At 41.0% G+C, this 22,655-nt stretch overlaps 1 protein-coding gene across 1 annotated transcript in view; it reads left to right on the plus strand.

Annotated features, from left to right (window-relative positions):
• Kcnh8 (potassium voltage-gated channel subfamily H member 8) overlaps positions 1 to 22,655 on the plus strand; it is a 365,093-nt gene that overhangs the window by 339,042 nt on the left and 3,396 nt on the right. Inside the window, exons 13-15 of the mRNA XM_021218046.1 lie at positions 4,283 to 4,638; positions 6,595 to 6,701; positions 8,783 to 8,859. Coding sequence (XP_021073705.1) covers positions 4,283 to 4,638; positions 6,595 to 6,701; positions 8,783 to 8,859 — 540 coding nt within the window. The remainder of the gene's footprint in view (positions 1 to 4,282; positions 4,639 to 6,594; positions 6,702 to 8,782; positions 8,860 to 22,655) is intronic.

Here is a 22,655-nt window from a genome sequence, read left to right on the forward strand (position 1 = left end):
CTTACTCTCCATTTTAGCTGTCTGTGCTTTAGAAGTTTCCCTTCTGTGTATGCTAGGGTTCTGATTAGCCAAACTTAGGGATATTCTGGGGCTGGACTATCATCCTCCCGAAACATACTGCCTGGAGTAGTTATGGTGCAAGGTGGAAATGTTTCTCTATGAAAATTGCTAATATAGGAAGCAACCATAACACTGAGATCTGTACAGGTAGACAGTCTGACTTATACTTCTGATTTAGATATTTCTTCAGTCAATTCTGTTCTCGGTTTCATCAAGTAGATAAGTAAAGCTACCTAGTTCATTGCCAATAGACCCAGTGATTGCTAACAATTTGTTAGCTAAGGAAAGAGGGAGCTTGTAGAAGTAACCCAGCATCTCTAGCATTGTTAATGCTATTTTCATCTTTATGACTCTCCTAGGTCTGTTTCTATGGCTGTGCTAAAATTCTCTGTCAAAAAACAACTTGAGGGAGGATGGGTCTATTTTAAATCAGAATTCCTGGTGAGATTCCACAATAGTCGAAATATTCTTGATTGCTTAACTTAGATATCTAATATTTGATACCTAAGTTCCATAATCTAATATGCAATGTCTAATATTCTCTTCTTCCTATTCTTAATTTGAAGTTGAAGAAGCCATAACTCTTAACCATTATGTGCTTACCATGGTTATAGTTAGAAAGTGAGGTGTAGGACTTCAGCAACACATGTAACTCTGCACTTCACACAAGACTTTGTCCTTCCTTTGAGGCAATTTGATTAATCATTTCTGAGTCTGAGTTATAGCAGAGTACCAAGAAGCAAATTTGAGATTCCTTTAGCTATGACTATCGAACCTCAATGCAATCTCATGAGTCAGTGAAGTAAACTTCCACTGTGAAGGCAGAGGTCTTTAGTAGAACTCCTTGGCAGTGTGTAAGAGGATGGCCACAGGGCGAAGCAGGTACCCCACATAGATGCCCCAAACAAAGCACCTAGTTGTATTAGCTACTTTCCTGTTGCTGTGAAAAAGACCCATGATCGAGACAACATATAGAAGGAAGCAGTTTATTTGGGCTTAAAGTTCCCGAGAGATGAAACTCCATTGTGACAGGGAGACATGAGAACAGGCAGGCATGGCGGCCAGTGCTTGAGGCTGATGGATCTCACCGTCAACAATAAACAGAAAGAGCAAACTGGAACCAGGGAAGGACTTTGAACTCTCAAAGCTTACCTCACTGATGTACTTCCTCCAGCAAGGCTGTGCCACCTCCTCAAATAGTGCCATGAACTGGGGACCAGGAGTTCAAACATCTGAAATCATAAGACACATTTCCCACTTCTATAACATACTTAGTGACCTTGAATGGAGGCCAGTGGCAGGCTAGGTATTTAATAACAGCAGAAGTTTAGGTCCTGTCTACAGTTAAACTTGTAGGAAAATGAATTCTTCGTATAAGTAGTATCTGTCATCTTAATTTTAAGAATCAGTTGATGAGAGACTTGCTCAAGGCACCAAGACTGGTTGAAAAAGTAGCACTCTGAGACTTAAATGAACTTGTAGAAGTACAAACATTTTGGAAGTTATCAGTCAGAGGATTCTACATGGAACCAATGGAGACTTCTTCAAACAAAGGAATGAATAAATTGTCAGTGTTAACAGATCTAATTAGAGATTGTGCTCAAGGATTTCTTCATTTCTTTGATAAGTTTGCCCTGTTGTGTCTTTAGCAGGGCAAGCTAATTTTTCTGCTCTACAATAAAAGTAGACAATGATCCTGTACAATTTCATGAGGGCCCAATTTTTGTTAAAGCACTAAGTTTTAAATGTTATGGGAAACAAGATAAACAACAAAAAAAAAAGTGGCACCGTGGTTTCCAATAACGAACACATAGCTTCACAGTTGGTTACAATAATTATATGTATCTAGAAAGAAATATCTAGGGACAGTGTTTTAGTCAAAATTGTCAAGGTATTAAGATTTACAAAAAAAATGAGTAAGCCAATACTTTATTTCACTTAGTGACTAACAGCTAAACTAAGTGGGCTATGGCCTAGAAGCCCCCTGGGAGGCACCACAGTATTTTTGTTGTTTCATTATAATTATTATAGATGCCACAAATCCAAATATACCAACAAACCAAGTACTTGATGGCATAATCACTGTCTTAGTTAGGGTTTCTATTCCTGCACAAAAATCATGACCAAGAAGCAAGTTGGGGAGGAAAAGGTTTATTCAGCTTACATTTCCGTACTGCTGTTGATCACCAAAGGATGCAGGACGGGAACTCAAGCAGGTCAGAAAGCAGGAGCTGATGTTCTTTACTGGCTTNCCTCCCCTGGCTTGCTCAGCCTGCTTTCTTATAGAATCCAAGACTACCAGCCCAGAGATGATCCCACCCACAAGGGGCACTTCCCCCTTGATCACTAATTGAGAAAATGCCCCGCAGCTGGATCTCATGGAGGCATTTCCCCAACTGAAGCTCCTTTCTCTGTGGTAACTCCAGCTGTGTCAAGTTGACACAAAACCAGCCAGTGCAATCACCATGGCAGTTCATGAAACTTAAATAACAAAAGTAGGTGTTTTCAGTGTTTACTATTATTTTCATTAGTAACTATTGTTAAGTATGTATACACAATTGAGTCTGGAAATGAAACAGAGGCATTGAAAAATGATTTTATTCTCTTGAAATGACTAGTGAACATGCCTAAAGATCATGTCTGCCCCTAATCAAGAAGCCTTGCAATAGTCAAGAGGGTCTAGACTTGCCTCCTCCACCCCTTGCTTGGCTATTCTGACTTTACACCACCCCTTGCTTGGCTATTCTACTATTCTCCCTTTCTTGGCCTGTGACATTGGATGCCCCAGTTAAGGGCACAGTCAGTGCTCCTGGGATGGATTCTAGAAAGACTGTATTTTTCTCTATATTTCTAGATTCTTTGGAAGAAGCAGGGGTTTGCTCTATTCTCCTCTGCTCTCTGCTTCTCTGCTGGGGTGCCTGGAGCTCCTCTGCTGGCTGCTTCTGGGAGAAGGCAGGGCAGAGTCCTTATAGGATAGTCCACAGTTCTTGTTATCCTTCAAGGGGCTGGAAGGGGAAACAGCGGGGTTTGGGACAAATGCTGTGATTCCTGGTCCCCTGTGTATCTGGGCGCCTCTAGCACACTGATAGGAGTTAGTAACAGGGGTCTCTGGTCCACACTTCCCCTCTGGGCATCCATGTGCTGGGCAGGAAGGAGAAGGCAGAGCCTGGAAATGCAGAACATAGTCTGATTCTGATTCAGAGAGAGTGCTTAGAGTACTGAGGGCCTGGAGGACAGAAGATCTTTTTTGGGAGTTGTAGGTGGCAACTCTTTAAGTTGAAGGCCTTTCCTACTGCAGTGCTTAAAGAAGAGATGGTCCTTATACGTAGACTTGTTCATACTGGATTATTTAATGGTGGATATGAATACATACACTTTATTCAGGGTGAACAAGGTATTAAATACCTTTTGCAGGAAGGAAGGCCCAGAAAGAGAAGCTCATTGGCTGACCCCTTGGGGGCTATGTAGATACTTCATTAACACAAAGAATTCCAGGTGTTTATGCTATGTGACCCAGCACTTATGGTCCTCAGTGGGGTGCTGTGGTTACATGTTCCAGAGTAGGGAGAGGCAGATAGGGAATGGCTCCATTCCTGCCATTCTCAACACTGAGAGTCCTGGGGCTTGAGCTCATTCAAACGTACCATGCTTGTGCCTGTCTGGTAACAAGGTCCCACATGCCCTACATTCTGTCTTGATAGTGACTTCAAAGAACAAGGCAGCTGGAAGCAAGAAAGTTGACAGTGCTTCATTTCTCCATCCATGAGGTCTAAAATAGGAGACACTTTCATTCTCAAGCATCATGCTAATGCTGAACTTCACGTTCCTCTTAAGGATATTGAAGTTTTAAATCATACACCCTAAGACTGTGCAGTAAAATTAACATGTTCATATTCCCAAAGGGAATGCCATCTATTATGATTATGAGTGGGTAACTGAGTAAAATCTAGGAGTGATGTATATACAATACATCTTTTACACAGCTCCTCACCTAGATATTTTTAAAGGCCAAGGGAATGACTGGGGTTAAAACTAGGAGAGCAGAGGTCAACCTAGTCCTGAATACTGGGAGCCCTTTAAAACTTAGAAAATAAGATCACAGCATGCAAAAGTTTACTAGCCTCTAAGGCATTTGACCTTTATCAGTAGGACCTCTGACATGAATGGTGTGCCTCCTGGGAAGCCTTGGCAAATGTGATAATCTGTACTATTCACTGTCTAGGCAGAGCCCAAGGGGAACGGAAGCATCAACAAGAGACTCCCATCCATTGTGGAAGATGAGGAAGAAGAAGAGGTGGAGGAAGAGGAGACTACCTCCCTTTCTCCTATCTACACAAGGGGATCCTCTGTCTCCCATAGCAAAAAGACTGGAAGCAACAAGAGCTACCTAGGTTTGAGCTTAAAGCAACTGGCCTCAGGAACAGTACCATTCCACTCACCTATCAGAGTCTCCAGTGCCAACGCCCCTAAAACCAAGCAGGAGGCTGACCCACTTAACCATGGCAGAAAGAAAGAGAAGAACCTGAAAGTGCAGCTTTCCAGCCTGGGTATTGCTGGGACCCCAGAGCTTAGTCCGAGGTAAGAGCTCACGGGTGCATCTGTCTCCCCCAAGGAGAGCCCAGGCTTCTGCACGTGCTCATGTATAGACTAGTACACACCTCCTAAATTATTCAGTCTTCTGACACTTCCTGTCTCATAACTTCACAACCTTGATTCTTCAGTTTTCCTGAGCCACGTGTGCAATCTTTTGAAACATAGGCACAGATGTGTGTTTGTTTGTGTTATAAAAATTGTTCTTATTAGTATTTAAATGGCTCGCTTCTCTTTTGAACTAAGTTTCTCTACTTATCATGATGCAATTTATAATTTAATTCACGACAAAACAGAAGAGAGGAAGAGCCTTCTGGGTTATTCCTGAATGCCGACATCTTTACGGAATAACTGGTTGAAGTGATGAGTGGCTGCAGGGTGGTTTTCTTGTCACTCGAGTCTGCTTGTTACTGTGGATCACAAAGGCTGGTCTCCTTTTTGTCCTTTTAAGTAACAGTAGCTCTATTTTGCATTGAAAATAAAAATCACTTTAGAATAAAAGGCATTGAGATGGTAAAAAGGGGAAAAAAATCATGCTCATGTCAAGGTTCAAAAAAGGCCATAAGAACCATCAGAAAACCTAGCAGATGAGTAACCAAGCGAGGAAAATATCCCAAGTTCTTTCTAGTTTCACTTGCCTTGTGAGGTGATTTCTCCATTTCTTTTTTAAAAATGTCTTTAGTCTTCTTGCAGTCCTAAGAAGCCACTTTCATTATCCCTTACTATAATGTTGTAAAAATAAAAAGCTTAAGACTTAAAAAATTCTGCCCAAGACCTAAGCAATAGCATGGAATAAGAAAAGCTGAATTCAAATTCTTTCTCTACTTATAAACCAAGTAATTGTTTTAATACAGTGGTCCATTATCCTCTTGAAGAAAAGACATTTTAGCATCTGTGTATTGCACATTAAGCTGAGTGGGAAGAAAGTGTGGTAACTTTAGTTAGAAACCTTTCAGAACTGGAAGAGAAAGGCTTCTCCTGTGCCAGGACCACACACTTGTCAAATGAGTATTTGTTCACATGGAGAGCATTTTCAGGCCACTTGCCAAAATGTTATCGTTTCAGTAATGGACTGGTGCTTTCCTTTTTGATTGGTGTTATCTTTCTGTACAGTGTTTTTACAGTACACTTGTATTTGGCAGTGAGCAAATTAGATATCATTTACCAAGGAAAAAGGCTCAAGTCCTCAGTGATTTAAATCTGAGCTGAAGCTGGAGCTTGGCGGAACATACTTGACTGGTACGCATAAGGCCCTAGCTTCAGATCCTAGAAGATCAACAACAAAAACTATAGATGGAATAAATGAAGTTCTTTTCGAGTAGGTAGTTTGAGGGCTTTGGCTAGAGGTTTCATTAAATTGTCTTTCCTGTGATGTTTCATTCGTTAAAAGTTAAAACATTTCTCTTGGATGGGAGTAAAATTGTTTGTGTGTGTGTGTGTGTGTGTGTGTGTGTGTGTGTGTGTGTGTGTGTGTTAACCTGCTTTTTAGATCTGAGAATAAATAAGTCTAATTTCTATAGCATCAATATCTAACAAAAATAAAACACAAGATAAAATGTGAGCCATATATGTAGCTTTAAAGTTTCTAGTTGCCACATTTTAAAGCAAATAAATCCTAATGCAATTCACTTTGGTATATACTTTATATATACATGCCATATATCCCAAATATTATCATTTTACATGTGAAAAAAACATAGAAATCCTTAAAGAGCTCATGGCTCTTAAAACATGTTTTCCAACTCTGGAGTGCATGTTACACACAGAGCATTAGCAAATCAGACTGTCAAGAGGCATCTCGGAAAGTGGTTACCAAGGGGGTGTCATAATTTTATAGCACTCAGAATTTAGAGATTGAACACAAAATGTCTTCAAGGTCTCATAGAACTTCTGGAATCCATAAATGTAAGTGCACAGCCAACTAATTGTCTGACCTTGGCACAGGATTGTGGATGGAATTGAAGATGGCAACAGCAGTGAGGAAACTCAGACTTTTGACTTTGGTTCTGAACAGATCAGGCCAGAGCCCAGGATCTCCCCTCCCCTTGCAGGTAAGCACCTGACTGGTCATCTTTAAGAGTGATATTTCTCACCAGTGTGTGATGTTTGCCACTGTTGCCTTCTGACCTTATCTGATTCTTTATGGCATTCAGTGAGTTGACTTAAATCTATAACGTCTCCAGGTACTGAGGTCATTGTTTGTAATTATTCTCTGTCCAGGACCCTTGTCCTGCCATTTATCATCGCTGGCAAACAGTTTCGGATATTCATCAAAGGGTGCCCCTATTTTCTAGACAAATTCACATGAACAGCACCTAAAAGAAACATCATGTTGATTGTGTACTCTGAACATGTTGGTAGTGCTTAATCATTTATTTAGTGAGAGGTTATACGCTTACAGACTGTCAGAATCAACAACGTGAAGTGATGTAAGACAGTTGAATATGAAGCATCAACCTGTGAGGATGATGAACTGGTGTAAAGATACCCCCGTCCCAAGCCCAGTTCGACCTCTTTCCCCCTCTGCCAACCACAACCACAAAAAAAGATCTGTCAAAAAGGACATGCTCAAGGCCATAAATGACAAGGAAACTCTCACCAGCAACCTCCTGTGTAATCCTAACCCTGAGAAAGACCATTGAATGAACAGATCCAGCAACAGGAATAGGACTCCACTGGTCAATGAATTCAGGAAATTATTTGGGATTGGCAATCCTTTCTAGTACTCATTGTCTTCTGGAAATAAAGAAAGGGTCCACATAAGATTTGATACAAGAGGGAAAGGAGTAGTCTTAAATCATTAACACAACTAAATCACATTTGTTGACATGACTTTGTTAGGGAAATGTTCAAGGCAATAATTGTTCTATCCACAAAAAACCAGTCACAAAAACCAGTAGTGAATCTCAACAACAAGGTTCTCCTTGTGGTCCCCAAAGAGCAACGCACAGAGTCTTGTCCACCTTCCCATCTCTTAGCTTCCTCTGTTTTCTTTCTGCATCATTAAGCCCTCTACTCAAATATTTAAGCAACAATTTTTCTTTATTCATTCTCCTAAGGGTCTTAGTTTTGCCTAGGCCTGTTCTTCTCTGTGGCTACACTGATACTTTGCCTGCGTTGCCACCAAATTTTATCCCAGACTTCACACACTACTTTTAATGTAGAAAGAGAAGTTTTCGAGTGTGAGTATATTTGTGTGGCTTAACCTCAGTGCTTAAAACCCGGAGACTATTTCGTACAGCCTTTAGCATGAAATTCAAACCCACTGACCATTTGCCTTCAAGCGTCTCTTCCTTTTCCTGGGGTTTTTCTTCACTGACATCTCCTATAAGAGGGCATCAACCTCATCGACATGATGAGAAATGGTTTGTTGATGGACAGCAAGACATCTCTGCTAAACAAGCTCTTTTGTGACTACTTTGATCTGTTCAAATGATTTTTCTCCTTCCACAAACTCACAGCTGATCAGAGAGAGGCTCATTCTGTCACAGTTTTTATTTACCTAGGTTATTTCATTTAATTGCACAATGGGTCAAAGGGCATGCATTATTGCCCCTTACTTATACACGGAGAAAAGAATTTGTCAAGTCTTTTCCTCCTCAAAGCTCTGACTAATTCATGCTTCTTATCCTGGACAGAAAAAAAATAATGTACTTAGAAGAGTAGAGAAGAACTAGAAAAGAGAACTAAAAAATGGGCACAGTATAGCAAAAGACAGAAGCACACCAAAGAGATTAGCCCCTCAAACAGGGGTGGAATGAAAGGTTCTCATGGGCACAGCAACCATTGTTTCCAAGGGAGGCATGATCAGTGAGTGTGGCAGTGGTCAGTGGGGAGTGACAATGAGAATGCAAAGAGATGAGAGATTGCTCATGAGTGTGTCTGGGGACACATGCAGCCAGTAGGAACACCAACCACCACGCTGTGACACTGGCCCCTAAGGGTACAGGCAGGTGCCATCCAAAGAAGGAAAGGAGGTTTATCTGAGCCTGGGGCAAAGGTACCCACAGAGCTCAGGCAGCAGGGAAGTTTGAAGTGACAGCTTGGCCTTCCCCCCAACACAGCAGCCAGCCTGAAGCTTGAATACTCAGTGTATTTTGGAAGGGCTCATTCTCTGTGTGTCACTTTTCAGAGTCAGAGATTGGAGCTGCGTTTCTGTTCATCAAGGCTGAAGAAACCAAGCAGCAGATAAACAAGCTCAACAGTGAGGTACGGGGAGCCGCGGGGATGGATGGGCAAAGGAGACAGAAATTTTACCTATAGCAGAAGCAGTGCCCCTGGAGCAAAACCACCTGAGCCTCACAGAGCCCTGGGACATTTGACCCTTCATGTAACCAATCCAAAAGCTCCATTCCCTGTTTGTAGGTAGGATACAGTCATGCATGCCCTTCGACCCATGGTGGAATTAAATGAAATGACCTAAGTAAATAAAGTGAACTGTGAATGCATGATCATTTTATAATTCGTGAGCGTATTCTGCCCTGGCCAGAAAATGATCTAAACAGCCACACTTTTCAGTTTTCAGTGAGTGAGTTCATGGAACATGTAGTCAAAATCCAGGCAGCAAGCAGCAGACAGACAGAAGCTGTAGACAGACAGCAAAATACAATCACCTCAGACCCTTACAACACTCAACAGAGAGACATGGAGTAGCCACAGTGGGAGAGGAAGCAGGAGCACCTTCATGGAATTGGTGTTTACAACACACAGCAGCAATTCATGCACTAAGACCTGCCAAGCAGCTAGATGGAGCACCAACTAAGGGACCTATGCAGGAGGTCTGTCCATGGATGAGCACCTGGCTTCCTAGTCCCACTCTCTAGTCCCACTCTAGGTGTTTTTATAATAGGAACCTCTCTCAGGAATCATTTATCTTCCATTTGCTCTCCAAGGTACATTTTTTTACATGTCTTTGTCCGTTTGCTGTCCTCTCCTCTTTCAGTCAAAGACTCAGGGTCCTGCCTACACCCAGAACAGGGACTTCTAGGGGACACTTGATGTGAGTGTGCTTGAGTCTGGCACCCTTGCTGGTACAGTGTGCTTTCCACAAACTTAACAGCACGGGAGAACGTTTTGTCTACAACATAAGATATATTCTGAGCAACATAAGATATATTCTGAGCAGAGGTTTTTATTTAACAGATGTCCTTTGGTTTTTAGCCATTTAAAGTAAGATTGTTAGTTCACAGAATGGGCTTTCACAGAGTGATTTGGGCCTGAGTTCTGCTTTCTCCCCATCACATATTTGCTCCATAACATTGGAACTTTATCTCTCTGAATCCTAGGATTGTCCACATGAAGTAAAATAGCCTTGCCAACAACTTTATTAAAACATATTTATGCATCATAAAATATATTTTAAAATATGTGATTCAGTAAGCTTTGTGCTCGTTGAGCCATCACCAAAAGTTACCTTTCAGATCTGTTTTGTCTCCCAAGTAATGGCTCTCAGTCAGCTTGACAGCTAATCTAGGGAATCCTGCCTTGGTAAACCCTGGGTCTACTCTCTGTTTTGATAAGATTTGTTTTTCTCCTCAGTTACGTAGAACAACATAGCTTCTTGATTGGCGCCTCAGTTTTAATTGCTTTCCCCAAACAGCAATAGTCTAAAACACATTCTGGGGCATTTTAGCTGCCAATCATGATTTTGGAAGAAACCTATGAAGCTGGACGGGAAAGCAGAGAAGAGAAAAGCTTGCAGGTGAAGAGTCAATATAAGTGACATAATTGGAGGTCAGGCTTGCAAGAACCTCTGGGAAACTGCAGGGGACAACTCAAACATGACCATTCCATACACAAGGGAAAGAAGGCAGACGCTCTTTACAGGCCTAGCTACAGAGCAGTCTTGGCAGACTCATTAAAAAAAAAAAATGCAGGAAGCTCTGGGATTCCTTTGGACCATGGGAAGGACTTGTCGAAAGGGAAAAGGAGTCCCCTTCCAGACTGAAGTTTGAACTCACATGCCATCATCTGGGATAGGGTCCCCTTGTACTAATGTACTAATGAGGATTTTATAAATGATATCCATCTGCTATACAACTTGCCATGGTCTGTAGTACCACAATATATGGTGTGGTGCAACTTGAGCAACCCAGGTTTCTCCTAAGTCTGGGTTCTCCGTCCGTGAAGATTTGTACTCGGCTGCTATCTCTTCCTCTATCTTTCTGTTTCAGAAGTCAGATGGGGACTAACAAGAGGGAAAGAATTCCAGGAGAAGAATGGAGATATCACTACGAGGGAACCTAGTAGCGGGATTGGCAGTTATCATAATGATTAGTTCAAACACTGGATTACCCAAATAATCATCCGTTGATAACTATAGGAGGGGCTGGAGAGATGGCTCAGGGGTTATGAGCACTAGCTGCTCTTGGAGGGCACACAGGTCTGGTTCTCGGCATCTGCAGGACAGCTTACAACCACCTGCAACTTCAGTTCCAGAACATCCAGGGCCTCATCCAGCCTCTATGGGCACCAGGCACATGCAGTAAACCGACATACATGCAAGTCAGACATAAAAGATTTAAAACTACAATATTTTTTTAAGCAGGGAAAAAAAAAACAGCTAGACATCTTGTTGGCAATCTAAACATTAGCCTTCCTTTAAGCCATTTCTCTTCAGATATTACCCCGCCTCAAACCACTCATAATTCCATTTTAGTTCTTCCAACTCTCATTTGACACAAATACTTCAATTCTAAGAAGTGAATCTAAGAAGTTGTCTGTTTCTTAACTGAATCATTATTCAGTTACTCTCCTTGGAAAAGGAGGATCGTCTCTTCTGAATGTGGACACATGTCCAAGTCTGACTGCAGAGCTGATCACTGTATAATTTTCCTTTGACAATGTGATCCAGCAGTCTGTGGAAACAGATATATTTGCAAAACAAAAGAGCCTTCCAATGTGATACATATGCGATTGCTCTACGGAGAAACATTCATAAATAAGCATTAAAGCAAGAAGGCTAAGATAAAATTATGAGTGGTTTAATCATCTTCTAAAGATTAGATTTTCCTTATAATAGAATATCTGATTTCCTCTTAATTGAAGCTTAAGCAAAACAAGACACAAACAACTTTACCCTTTACATATAATTTCATTTATATAACCTTGACCCTGTGTATAGTGCATTAAAGTCCTCTAAGAAGTGTCTTCAGAATGGGCAGCAACTCCTTACAGCCTACCACATCTGCACATATGCTTTTCCCATACCTCCTGCAAAACCATATTGTTGACAAAGGGAAAAAAAATGTAATCAAGTCAAATCCTAATACTGTGCTTTGTGTATGTCCTACTTTTGGCAGGTGGAATCAGTTGATTCCCTACCTCTTACTTTATGCTTTCTTCAGTTACTATCAAGCAGGAAACGCATAGGTAGTAAACGTGGAATTTACAGTCTGCCTCTGCAATTTGTTACTGAAACTCCAGACAACCGTATGACCGAAACTGAGATGCATCCTGCAGGCACTGGGTGGACTGATCAATCCCAATTCTGATATTTGCTTAAAGATTTAACGTACAGGGTCTGAGCTGATGTCAGTGGTTAAGAGCACTTTCACTCTCCCAGAGGACCCGGGTTCCGTTCCCTGCACTCACTGTCAGAGAGCTCATCGCCTCCTGTAACTTTAGCTTCAGGTTGCTTGCTGCCATCTTCTACCTTCTTTAGAACTCTGCACGTGTACTTGTGCACACACACATACATATACACACATGCACGCATGAAAATACAATATGACACATTAAATATTTAAGTACATAATTCATGCATATAGAATTGTTTCTTGTGTACGTTCCATGATTTTCATAATGAACTACTTAAATACATTTTAAAAGTCAGGAAAGGCATAACATTAATATTAACCTACATTCCCAGCACACTGAAGGGAATTTTAGAGATGTAGGGCAGCCACCAATGTCAGCCTACTTTAGATACAGTGCCCATGCTTTATAGTGAGGCAAAGCTGTGACTCTAAAAAAAGCTTTGACAATAACAATGAAAAGACACTTCAGGGGCCTTGGATGCTGAGAGTCAAACACTCAAATTCTGAAGAGGTTTGTGGGTAAATGGTACATGTGCTGTAGTTTCTCAATTCTGGCTGACCCAGAAAGGCATTATTGAAAAAGGTTTAAAGAAAAACTGCTTCGGCATAGTGAGCTTAACATATAAACACTGCTGTAAAGGCAAAGCTGTCCTGGTGGGGACGAGTGGCGAGGTCCATATTCTGCTACTTCAACAAGGAGTTGGTCTTTCCTAATCTCATTCTGTTCTTCTATTAGTGGGGAATAAAATCTGCAATAGGAGAGTCCGTATGTGAACTTAAGACTATTTGGAGAATGTAAACACCATCTGTAAAGTATAGTGGACCCTTTAATATATGAAAACTAGATACTAGTTCTTTCTGCATTAGAACTCCTTGACAGCTTTAACTGTGCTTCAGTCATTTATCTATCTTCTTTGTAGAACTGACTCTTTCTATCCTTTCTCCATTTTCAATTGGGTTGTCTTTTGTCACTGACTTCCCCAAGAATTGTTTATAGATTATAGAACCAAGTCCCTTATGAAACACATGATTTGCACTTTTCTCTTCTCTTTTTGTAGATCAAAACTTGACTTTCTTGATGGTGTTTCTTAAAGCACATTAATGTTAATTTTAGGGACAAGCAATCTTTCATTTTTCTTCTTGTGCATTTGGAGGTGATATCTGTGAGAAAATCAGAAAAAAGTGTTTATTCCTCTGTTTTCCTCTAGAAATTTTATACTGTAATAATGGTTTTTTTGTATTTGTACCTTTGATCTGTTTTGAGTTAAGTTATACATATTGTATCAGTTATTCATTTAGCTTCATTTGTATAGGAATATTTGGTTTTCACAGCTCTATTGTTTAAAACAGTCTTCCCAGTCTAAAGGTCTGAAAACTAGGATTATAAATCAGTGGACTATGAATGTAAATGCATATGTTACTGTTCTTGTTGCTATAACTAAATATCTGACAAGAAACCATGGTAAGAAAGAAAGCTTGTTTGTAGTTCAAGGCAAGGCATTGTGACAAGAGGGTGAGATGGCTGTCACACTGCATCCACGATCCAAAGAAATGAGTGCTGCTGCTCAGCTTGCTGTTCCTTTTATTCACGAAGGGACTCCAGACCATACATAGAACAAGGACACCCACATGTAGAACAGGTCTTTCCTTTCCAGTCAAACCCTTCTGATACATCCTCATAGACATACCAAGGGATTATTTCTCTGGTCATTCTAGAACCATGGAAGCTGACACTGGGTGGTTAAGATGAACCACTGCAGTTCACTTCTGAGCTTAGGTTTTAGTTAGAGTTTTGCTCGATAACTCAGCAAGCATAGCTCCAAACACACAATCCTTCTGTTTTAGCTCTGTACCCTCTACCCCCAGAGTATTGCAGGTGTGAACCGGCATGCCTGGCCATTTCTGGACTCTAAATTGTATTCTGCTGTCTACCTGTATCCAGCTCTTTGCTGTCTTTTTACTTTGCTTTGGAATAAGTCCCAAAGTGGAAAGGTAAGTGTCCCCTCTCTTTGGTTTTCATGATTGCTTTGACAGTCCAGGGCTTCATGCCAATTTTAGAAACATCTATTTCTACAAAGAGGACAGTATGCTTTCTCGGTGACCTTTTTACCATTTGAAAATTTCATACAAGTGTACAGTCTATCTTCATCATCTCAATCTCACCTGATCCCAGAACGACTGACCACATTTCTGCATCTCTCTCCTAACTTCACGCCCTCATTTTGTTTGTTTCTTTAAACCAATTGAGTCCAGTGAGTGCTGCCCATATATGTGCAAAGGCATGGCATCATCCTACCATTGGCCACACTCCCAACAACAGTGATTCTCCTTCCCCCAGGAGTCACTAACTGCCAATCATTCCTCAGATAGGGGTGAAGCTTTGTGAGCCTCTCCCTACTCCATGCTGAAATTTTTAAAAGTATGTTTATTAGTTCTTTGAGGGTTTCATTCAATGTATTTTGAAAATATTCTACTCCACTCTTTTCCCTAACTTCTAGATCCACTTCTAGCTCCTACTCCCTACTTAATGTCCTCTTTTCTATTTAATAACCCTCCAGCTCCAATTTGTGCTGCACATATGATCCTGGGTATGGAACCAACCACTGGAGTATGCTTCACCAGTAACCATACCCTTAAAGAACCCTAATCCTCGCTCACCCAGAGGCCATTAACTGCCACAGTTGCTTTAAGTGCATGAGCATGAAGGTCCCAAAAGACACCATATTTCTTGAGTCTTCCCTGCCCTGCAGCTGTTATAACCTTTCTGCCTGCTCTTTCCTGATGGGTCCTGAGTACTGAGGGCAGAGGGAATGATGTAGATGCCCCCTTCGTGACTGAGCACTCTGCTCATGTTTGTTCTCTGAACCTTGACCAGTTGTAAGTTTCTATGTTAACCACTATCCATTCCCCCAAATAAACTCATCAGATGAAGTCTGAGAGCTCTACTGTTTTATAGGTGGAGAGACGAACTTAGAGATCAGTTTGATGCTATATCCACTTTGCAGAATAATAATAGTAAATTCACTTTGAATTTGAGCAGCAGTTGCTGTGTGCTCCTATGTAAATGGCCATGTCCAGTCAAGAAGACTCTCCAACCCTGACATTCTTTCTGCCCCTTCTGTGATTTTTCCCTTGGTTTGTGACAGCAAGCACACTGACAGAATCATGGTAAGGAATACCGCAATCTCAAAATCTTCTTATTCTTGAACTAAGGATTTTATTAGGTATCTAGGGTTTTTCTAAGCGACGTTTTATAATCTTCCGTTTCTAGCTTTACACCTCCTCGTTCGTATCAATTTCCAAGTATTCCATTCCTTTGGTTTCTACTTTAAAGGAAACTTTACAATTAATCATCAATTTTTTCAGTTAGTTCTATATGTCTGTCTAATGTCTTTTCCAGTCTTAGTTGTCTTTAGGTGGATTCCTAGACCTGAAACGTACCTAGGGCAAGACAAAATTTGGGTTGAAGGCTTCTTGTGAGGTCCATGTGATCCTAATGTAAATGCAATTTGCTTCCTGCCCTCCCCCAAAACATAAGTTATAGGGCATCTAGTCCGTGCATTTTTTTTTATAAAGGACTCACATGGAATGGTGAGCCTTATTATACTTTGCAGCAGCTACACTCTCTGACGGAATACTGCAGCATATTGTTTAGACATCTCTCCCTGAGAAGGCGAACAGGTCTGTTTGCCCCAGATAAGGCACCAACCACGGACCCGAGCTCCACCTAATTCTATCTGGATGAGCCAGTGAACTCGGGGTTATTTACAGGAGAAAAGATAAAGAGTTATCCACAGGAGCATGGGTGAGCATGCTCAAGGGATTGCTTTCAGGAACATAGGTGAGCACAGCCCAGAGGTTCCTTACTGGAGTGTGGGCAACTTAAAGAACTGCTATACCACTGAAGAAAGTTCTCTTTCTCCCAGCAACGGTTAGTTGTTCAATGTATATCCTCAGGGAGAGGCAGGCCCTTGTGAGCTCTCCCCATCTTCACTGACTAAACATTTGTGTGCCCAGTGGTATGCCAGTCTCCAGGGTAATCACAACATATGCACATTTGTTAACGACTGCAGTTTCTGTGGAAATAATATAGTGAATCATACTGCTAATGTACTCAGATTCATGGATTTTTCCTAATATTTATCAATAAGCAACCAGTTGGCCAATTTCAAGTATCAAAAGATAAGTGATTTTTTTTTAAACATCGATTTGGAAAAAGGGAAAAACCAAACATTCTCCTTTCTTTAATTGTAATAACTGAGGACGCCAGGTAACTTGTAAAGAAACCTCTCTTTGGAAAATCATTTCAGCTAAGCAAAATTGTGTGATTGAATATAATTAGACTTGAATCCTGCTCCATTTCTAAGTTCTTCCCTCAAGGCCATGCCTGCTGACATCACAGTATAAAGCTGCCAAGAGCCATGTGCTTCCTAGCACAGCTCTGTGCCATCTCACCCACAGGATGGGAGAAAAGAAAGTGAGTTACACAGAACTTTGACCTCTTGCTGACAGATCTGTATGTAAGGAGTTAACTAAAGAATGGATTTTGTAAGAATTAGAAATGAACTTATAGAAACAGAGAGCAGAATTTGGGTTCCCAGGGACTGTGAAGGTTGGGGTGGTAGGCAAAAGACACAGGACTTCAGTGTGACAAGGTAAGCAAATGCTCAGGAGATGCACCATTAGATCCTAACTGACCATGTGTTATGTACTGATAGATTGCTAAGAAAGTGGATTTTCCATTTCTTATCCACAAAAAGTGGCAAGTACATGACATGGTTCATAAATTAATTCATTGAAATTGTCATTGCACAGCAAATACACATCTCAAAGTGCCCGTCATGTTTTTCACCTTAAATGTTTATGATATTTTTACAATACTGAGGATGGAATCCAAAGCTTTACACATGTGCTCTGCAACCACTGAGATAAAATACAGGACTCTTTATTTTTATTTTAAGGTAGTTTTTTGCTAAGATACTGAGGCTAGCCTCAAACTCAGAATCCTCCTGCCTAAGCTTTCAGAGTAGCTGGGAATAGTGGTATGTGCCACCCCACTCAGTGTACAGTTTTGTTACTTTAAAAAAAAAAAAAAGACCCTTAGGGATAGGAGACACCTAATGCTCTGACTCTGCAAAGTGCAAGTGGCAGTGAGTAAGTCAGGAGCATGCTTGCTAGAAGTGCAGTCTCAGGGCTCCTCTGCTGATCTACACTGAATGCCCCCAGAGCGGCTTATCCTTGGATTCAGGTTGGCTTCTCCCTGAGTTCTGGTTAGCGTGGTGTTGGATACAACTGAAAATCTGAAAGGACACAGCTGTGCTTAATGTTTGCTAGTAATGTAAGGATCTCCCAGTCAGATCGTAATCCAGACACTAACCATCATACTCTGTCATTAAAAACAAACAAACAAACAAACAAAAAGCAAAGCTGGGCGGTGGTGGCACACACCTTTAATCCCAGCACTTGGAAGGCAGAGGCAGGCAGATTTCTGAGTTCGAGGCCAGCCTGGTCTACAGAGTAAGTTCCAGAACAGCCAGGGCTACACAGAGAAAACCCATCTCGGAAAAAAAAAATCAGAAGATTAATAAATAATGAATGTCCATGATATAGCTATACTGATGGGCTTATATGCAGAGGCCAGTGCTTGCAGAAATTTAATGAAGCCGTTGAAGTAGCCATTTTGAAAATGGCCACTGGCTGTTTGGCACTGGCAATGCCTGGTTCATGGTGCTTCTGTTACGTTATAGGAACCATCTGTAACTACAAAAGAGGAGAAGCCCTATGTACTATTCCTTGTGACCTGGGACAGGCCAGCTCTCTTGTCTCTCTAGCTGCGGACTCTCTCGCTGGGGGACTCTGGGGAAACGTTCAGAGAATATGAAATAATCTTACCTACTAGATGTACAAACCTTGTTAGCAGGAGAATAGTCCCCTCATCTGGAAGGAATGTCTGTAAGTGCCAAGTGTAACTATCATCTTAGCTGACAGACGCAAGACTGTCATTTATTTAGGACTTTTTGTACAGCAACAAACGCCTGGGTGAAATGATGCCAATCATCTTTATTGTCTTGCCTGCTTGTGGAGTTTGGTTGAACTTGTCTAAATCTCATGATAAATATACAACATGATAAAGAATCTGGGAAAAGATTATTTAATTACCTGAATCATAGACTGTAATAATGGGTGGCAGGGAGACTTTTAGTGCAATTAGTACTCCTGAATTTAAGAAAATTGTATCTAGCTGGAAAATATGCACTTGGCAAAAAACAGAGACAGGTCAAGAACTCTTAGCACTAAGAAGATTACGTCACCAGATGCATCTCCACCTGCTCACTGATGCATAAAAATGAAATCATATGTTTTTTTTTCCCCTCTGCTTACCAAGTAAAGTTTCAGAATGCATGGGTCTTAGTGATAGCCAGGACTCAGGAAGAGTCAACAGACATAAGGAGAGCTATTTCACAGAAAATAAAAAGCATTGCTAAGGATGTATTTTGATTTGCATTCCTGTTCCCAAAACACATGCCACAAACCCACCAAAACAAAGCAGAGCAAAAGAAAAAACTCCATTTTCTCCCAAAGCCACAATACAGTGTATGACAGTGTCTGCTGTTATTGGGGAAAATAGGAGCCAGTACAACAAATGGATTTCTTAAATAATAAATTAGACATTTCAAAATCTCCCAGTTTTACATATTGGGGGACTCTGATGAGACACTCAGAGCCTATGAAATATTCTTACCTACTTGAAGCTTGGTTATCATTATTTCTGTCCTTACAAGTTTAAATCATTAGGAAATATTGTTTAAATTTAAGGTTGTTTTTTTTTTAATTAGAAAGACATGTTAAGAAATTCTACATGAAGTTTACTCCAAGTTAAACTATCCAACTACCAAAACAAAATTTCGAGTGTATGCTGTGTGGCAATACTTGTACAGAACTTGACCTACTTCCAAATCCAGTAAAGTCCCTGCTCTCCCTGCACTTGGCCCACACAGGTTCTAGTTCAGTTCTAAACAACACCAACTTGTACATCCTTATATTACATCTCATATTCCTGATAAATAATCAACCTGCCAGACTCCATTTACTTAAACTTTGAGCTGGAAAAACAGAATCTTAAAGCTTAGTTTACAGTAGCCTCCAACTATTATGCTACCACATAAATCCATGCCAGGTCATGCTTAAATTCAAGGCTTTTTGTATAGTAACAGTGTTGACAGTCCTGGGTTGTTTCTCCATGCTGATGAAGAGGAAGAGTTGGATAGGAAAAAGTGATTGTCCTTTCCTCTGGCCTGTCTTCTGGGTCAGTATTCTCGGCCATGCAGAAATACTCAAGTAAGCTTAGTTTCTGTATCCATTATCATATCTAGCCACATGGGATCCTAACATAAAACCTATTATATGGGGACTAAAGTTTTACATCTAAAATATTATTTAAGCCATCTGTCAAAGCCCTTGGAGCTGGTTAAACACAACAGCAGCAAAGAAGGTGCTCTAGAAATGTAGGCCAATGATGACCCAGCATTCTAGGGAATCCTAGAGGTGGCCGAAATAGGGAAGTGTGGTAAGTTTAGGAGTTTCCTTTAATGGATAGCAAAGTCAGTTTGTAGATTATCACTGCTGACAAGCCTATTCCACGGTGTGTGACTGACCAGCAGTGATGTCTCCGAGTAATAGAGGCATTGCCAATACACATTCTGGGACCTGGTCTACTGAGACTTAAACGCATGATTCTGGCAGAAAAAGAGAAGAAGGAAGTCTGGGTATTCTGGTGTCTGGAAGAGAGGGGTGAGTCGTCGCGTTGGGGCGCAGATACTGTTTTCCTCACAGTTCTGCTTTCTTTTTTTTCTTTTTCTTTTCTTTTCTTTTTTTTTTTTTTTTTTTTTTTTTTTTTTTTTTTTGAGACAGAGTTTCTCTGTATAGCTCTGGCTGTCCTGGAACTCACTCTGTAGACCAGGCTGGCCTCGAACTCAGAAATCCGCCTGCCTCTGCCTCCCTTACAGTTCTGCTTTCTAACGGGGCTTGAGACAAGAGGAAATGTTGGGTGTAAGCTGGGTAGATGGCGGTGGTGGACTGGTTCGGCCAACAGCTTGAATTTTTTAGAAGGCTGGATGTTTACCCCTAGAAGGAGAAAGAAGAGGTGACAAGGACAAGGGAGGAAGAGAAAATGGATGGATGAAAACTAGTAAACAAGTGGAGAACAGACATCAAGTAATATTCTCCTTATCCATTCTCTCTATCTTGAATCAGAAGTCCACATCAACATAGCTTCCCCCATGTAATATATATATATATTATATATATATATATAAAACTGATAGGAATGAGGTGGGGCTCGGGAAGACTCTGTAATAGCCAGGGAGAGAAGAGGTAATCCTTTATAATATGAATAGCAAAAACACATAAGAATTTTAGGTTGCTGCTGGGATAAGAGGAAAGCTACTTCTTTTTGTTTGGGCAGGGTAATTCAGCTTGGCTGTATTGCTTTACTTCACAATGCTCTGGCGATAAGTTCTATGATGAAGACAGAACTCTGGAACTTGGACAGTCCTAGACAGAAAACAGCCCCAACAGTTTTTACTGGCAATTCTATTTAACTTTTTACCACATGGCAGCTTAAACTCTAGCACCCTCAAAAGTAGACTGCGTTTCTTCTGCTTGATCAAAACTAGTGTCTTTCCTATCTTAGAATAGACTCTGTCAACAAACCCAGCAGGGACCAGCACACACCACTGCAATAAAACCTATCCCCATCAGTGCCACCATGGTCTCCGCCTTCAAGGGATGCTGTCTTTCTTTGTGGCAACAGGCTTTGTCCTTGCAAAAGGGGAGATCTCTTACCTAAAAGGGATTAATTCTCCCAAGGAATTTTAATAGGGTGCAGGGGTGTGTCCCTAGGGACACAGTGGTGAAAATTTTCCCTTACATCATCTGAAAGCTCTATTTTCTTGAAGTCTATGTTGTTTTTAGTTCCAGCTAAGACAGTAATTTGCCTTCTGGAAGAGTTAATGTGAAGTTTATATTCCTGGAGCAAGTTGAGTATATGGGTTCCCCTTCAGAGTTCATGGCCTCAAAGTTGTGATGATGTACAGTATAAGTTAGCTGTCAAGACTGTGGCTCTGAAGAAATGGAAAAGCTTTATTTTGAAAGCTAGAATGCATTTATTCTAAATTATGGTGTTTAGCATGTAGCAAATCTTGTGTTGTTGTTGTTGTTCATATAGTTTGCTTTGAAAAGAATTTACTGTTTAATCAGTCTGGAATTGTTTTCTGAAATTACACTATTTACTTAGCTGACATAGAATTGGCAGTCTACATAACTCGTGTCCATGAGGCATTGGTTCATGTTACTGGTCTCCCTAGAGATTCTAAACACATTAGCAGGTATCTCCCAACTCCTTCAGAAACAATAGCTCCGTTCTCATGTGATAACATAGTGTCTTAGTCAGGGTTTCTATTCCTGCACAAACATCATGACCAAGAAGCAAGTTGGGGAGGAAAGGGTTTATTCGGCTTACATTTCCATACTGCTGTTGATCACCAAAGGATGCAAGACTGGAACTCAAGCAAGTCAGAAAGCAGGAGCTGATGCAGAGGCCATGGAGGGATGTTCTTTACTAGCTTGCTTCCCCTGGCTTGCTCAGCCTGCTCTCTTATAGAACCCAAGACTACCAGCCCAGAGATGGCACCACCCACAAGGGGACCTCCCCCCTTGATCACTAATTGAGAAAATGCCTTACAGCTGGATCTCCTGGAGGCACTTCCCCAACTGAAGCTCCTTTCTCTGTGATAACTCCAGCCTGTGTCAAGTTGACACAAAACCAGCCAGTACATATAGCAAGAGATAAGGCCTGAATTCTAGACCAAAGATGACTTTCGTGAAGTAAGTAACCTTAAAAACACCATTTGGGAACTGAAATAGTGGTTCAGTAATTAAGAGTGCATATTGCTCTTGCAAAGTATAGGCGTTTGGTTCCCAGCATCCTAGGGCTCATAACCGCCTGTAACTCTAGCTCCATGGGATCTGATACCCTTTTGTGGGTTCTCAGGGCACACACTCATGTACGTACAGATGTGAACACACATGCATGTATGTGCACATGCACATACATACACATGAACTAAAAGTAAAACAATTTTTTGTTTTTTAAAATAAAATAATTTCACTTTTGGGCCTCAATCAAACCCTGCCTGTCCTAGTATTATCAGTTAATTAGATCATGGAAATTTTGTATCATAAATTTGTTGAAACTTTCACTGGATATTGTAATTCTAAATACACCTAAAATTCAAAACCAGACCTCCAATGCTTTATCCAGTCCGGAATGAAAGATCAGGTGGGAGCATTCTCATTGAAAGCTCAGCTACGGCACCAATCCAGGTGAGTTTGGCTCAGGAATGTCTCATTGTGCCCGTAGGAAGGGCCATTCAGATGTCCTGCCAATCATCCCATTTGGTGGCAGAG

This window comes from Mus pahari, chromosome 18, assembly GCF_900095145.1.
Source record: "Mus pahari chromosome 18, PAHARI_EIJ_v1.1, whole genome shotgun sequence".
Taxonomy (NCBI): Eukaryota; Metazoa; Chordata; class Mammalia; order Rodentia; family Muridae; genus Mus; species Mus pahari.